Source organism: Larimichthys crocea, chromosome XI (assembly GCF_000972845.2).
Source record: "Larimichthys crocea isolate SSNF chromosome XI, L_crocea_2.0, whole genome shotgun sequence".
In the NCBI taxonomy this organism is placed as follows: domain Eukaryota; kingdom Metazoa; phylum Chordata; class Actinopteri; family Sciaenidae; genus Larimichthys; species Larimichthys crocea.
Window position 1 is genome coordinate 24094145 of NC_040021.1, and position 2271 is coordinate 24096415.

The window sequence follows — 2271 nt, forward strand, 5'->3', positions numbered from 1 at the left end:
GTCAGAATCTTTAAATAGATGGTTAACACGAGTACGTGCCACCGTCAGAATCTTTAAATAGATGGTTAACACGAGTACATCCAGCAACATGATGTACTCGATAAAATCCGAAAAGAAATGCAATAATTCCAAGACTTAGTATGTAATAAAAGACACACTTGTTAGATTGTCCTTGATTTACTCCAATAATTGTCGGTTAATTCCATTTAGTGTAGGAACAATCCAGCTCATCAGGATATTGATCACAACAACACAGACATTTATTTTAGCTCTGTACCGCAGAGGCTGACACATAGCATAATATCTGTCTTCAGAAATAGAGCACAAGTTCAAAATAGAAGATGTGCGCAAGGATATCAAAGGTGGTTTGTAACTTACAGAGTAAATCTTCATGATCCCAAGATGAACTTATGGTGCTAAAAGGCTAAGTTCTCTCAGCTTGTGACTATATTGTAAAACTCAATTCCTCCATTAGCAGGAAAGATCAATGATATTGTATTTTTGGTAATATGTGGTTCAGGGGTTGCATGAATTGGTCAATAAAAGCAGACATTTTCTCTCTCTTTTCTCACCTTCACAAAAAGTACTTGTATCATTAAGGATGTTAATGTATTTATTATTAGAAAATGTAAATACACAAAAGACACTGTTTACTGTACAGTTGTACAGTACAGATATGCATAGTAAAGCGACAAAACATGAAGTGAAACAGATGTACATTTTCATTGCCAAACTACTGATGGATTTATGGCATTTCAGCATAATGAGTCAATTGAGCTTGGAGTTTGTAAAATCACCTTGAAATAGTTTCCCAGAAAGGATCATTCTGAAAGCTGATCGAAACCAGCTGTAAAAGAAGGCATAGATAAATGGATTGAGCATTGAATTTGACCATCCAAACCACTTAAATGCTGCCATTAGAGTAACTGGTATTGTAAAATTACTTATAGGGTTAAAGGTCCTACAAAGAAAGAAAGGAGTCCAACAGGTGAGAAAAACTCCCATTACAATAGCCAAAGTTTTGGTAGCCTTTCTCTCCATCTTACTTTCAGACTTTTTTCTCTGACAGGTTGTCTTCTGGATGCTGCGTGCCTGTCTCTGTGCCACCATTAAAATATTTAAATAGATAGTTAACATTATGATAGCTGGAAGGTAAAATGAAAGGACAGGTCCTGTACTTGCTGAATTCAGATTCTGAAGTAAAACACATTTTCTGTTAGATTGTCCTTGGTTTACTCCCAAAACTGTGATTGTGATTCCATTCAGAGCAGGAACAGTCCAACTCACCAGGATCATGATCACAACAACATGGACATTTATTTTAGCTCTGTACCTCAGAGGCTGACACACAGCATAATATCTGTCAACAGAAATAAAGCACAAGTTCAAAATAGAGGATGTGCACAGAAAGATATCAAATGTGGTTCGTACCTCACAGAGTAAATATTCAAGATCCCAACATGAACTTACAGCCAGTATGGTGCTAAAAGGCAAAACTAAAAGGCCAACAAGCAGGTCAGCTACAGCAAGAGACTGAATGAGGTAGTTTGTAGGAGTGTGGAGCTGTTTGAAGTAAATGATGGAGATTATTACAAGAAGGTTTCCAAACATTATAAGAACTGATAAACAGCCAACAGAAACACATAATAAATATGTGGTGGTGGTGAAGGTGCTCATGCCAGATACATTTGTTGATTGATTGCAGAAATGTTTGTCCTCAAAAACATCATCAGATCTGTTGACAAAGAAGTTAGGTTCCATGCATAAAAGATCATTAACAGTGAGATAACATTTGCAATAACATGCTTTAAATCATGAGAGAGATTATCAGTTAATTTTGCTCTGTATGTTTCATATCATACCTATTTCTGTGCATCTTTACTGATGGGAGTCCTGCACAGTCTCTGTGCCACTGAGCTGTATATTCTACTCTTATTGTTCTGGGCTCATTAGCATATCATAGTCAAGGGAGTGGCTTTTAAACGTAGCTCAATATGATGAGTAATTATACAACTTCTTTCATGCATGAGTTTAATCTCCTATCCATATACCATTTTTAAGTAACAACATTGTTACGGCCCAGGGGGCGTGTGTTCGGTTGCACTCTCTTTGTGTGTTTTCTTGCCTGGTAACATAATTGGTGGCTCGTCCGGAATCCCACTGGTTTTGGGTGAGTGGGCCTGTTGCCTGGTTGCCTGGTCTTTTGCTAAGTTGTAACAGTTTCCTCAATTCAGGTAGGTGGGTGTCCAGCTAGTTTCCACCTTTTCCATC

General features: G+C 37.5%; 1 protein-coding gene across 1 annotated transcript; it reads right to left on the minus strand.

Annotated features, from left to right (window-relative positions):
* Nucleotides 1–768: 768 nt before the first annotated feature.
* LOC113746892 (trace amine-associated receptor 1-like) lies at nt 769–1876 on the minus strand. Its single transcript, XM_027284327.1, has one exon. It carries the CDS (start codon nt 1759–1761, stop codon nt 769–771), a length of 993 nt encoding a protein of 330 aa, XP_027140128.1. The 5' UTR covers nt 1762–1876.
* Between the last annotated feature and the right edge of the window lie 395 nt (nt 1877–2271).

What these genes read in the sequence shown, in the direction of transcription:
- LOC113746892 (XM_027284327.1), bottom strand. Translation starts at nt 1,761, where the DNA reads ATGGAACCTAACTTCTTTGTCAACAGATCTGATGATGTTTTTGAGGAC.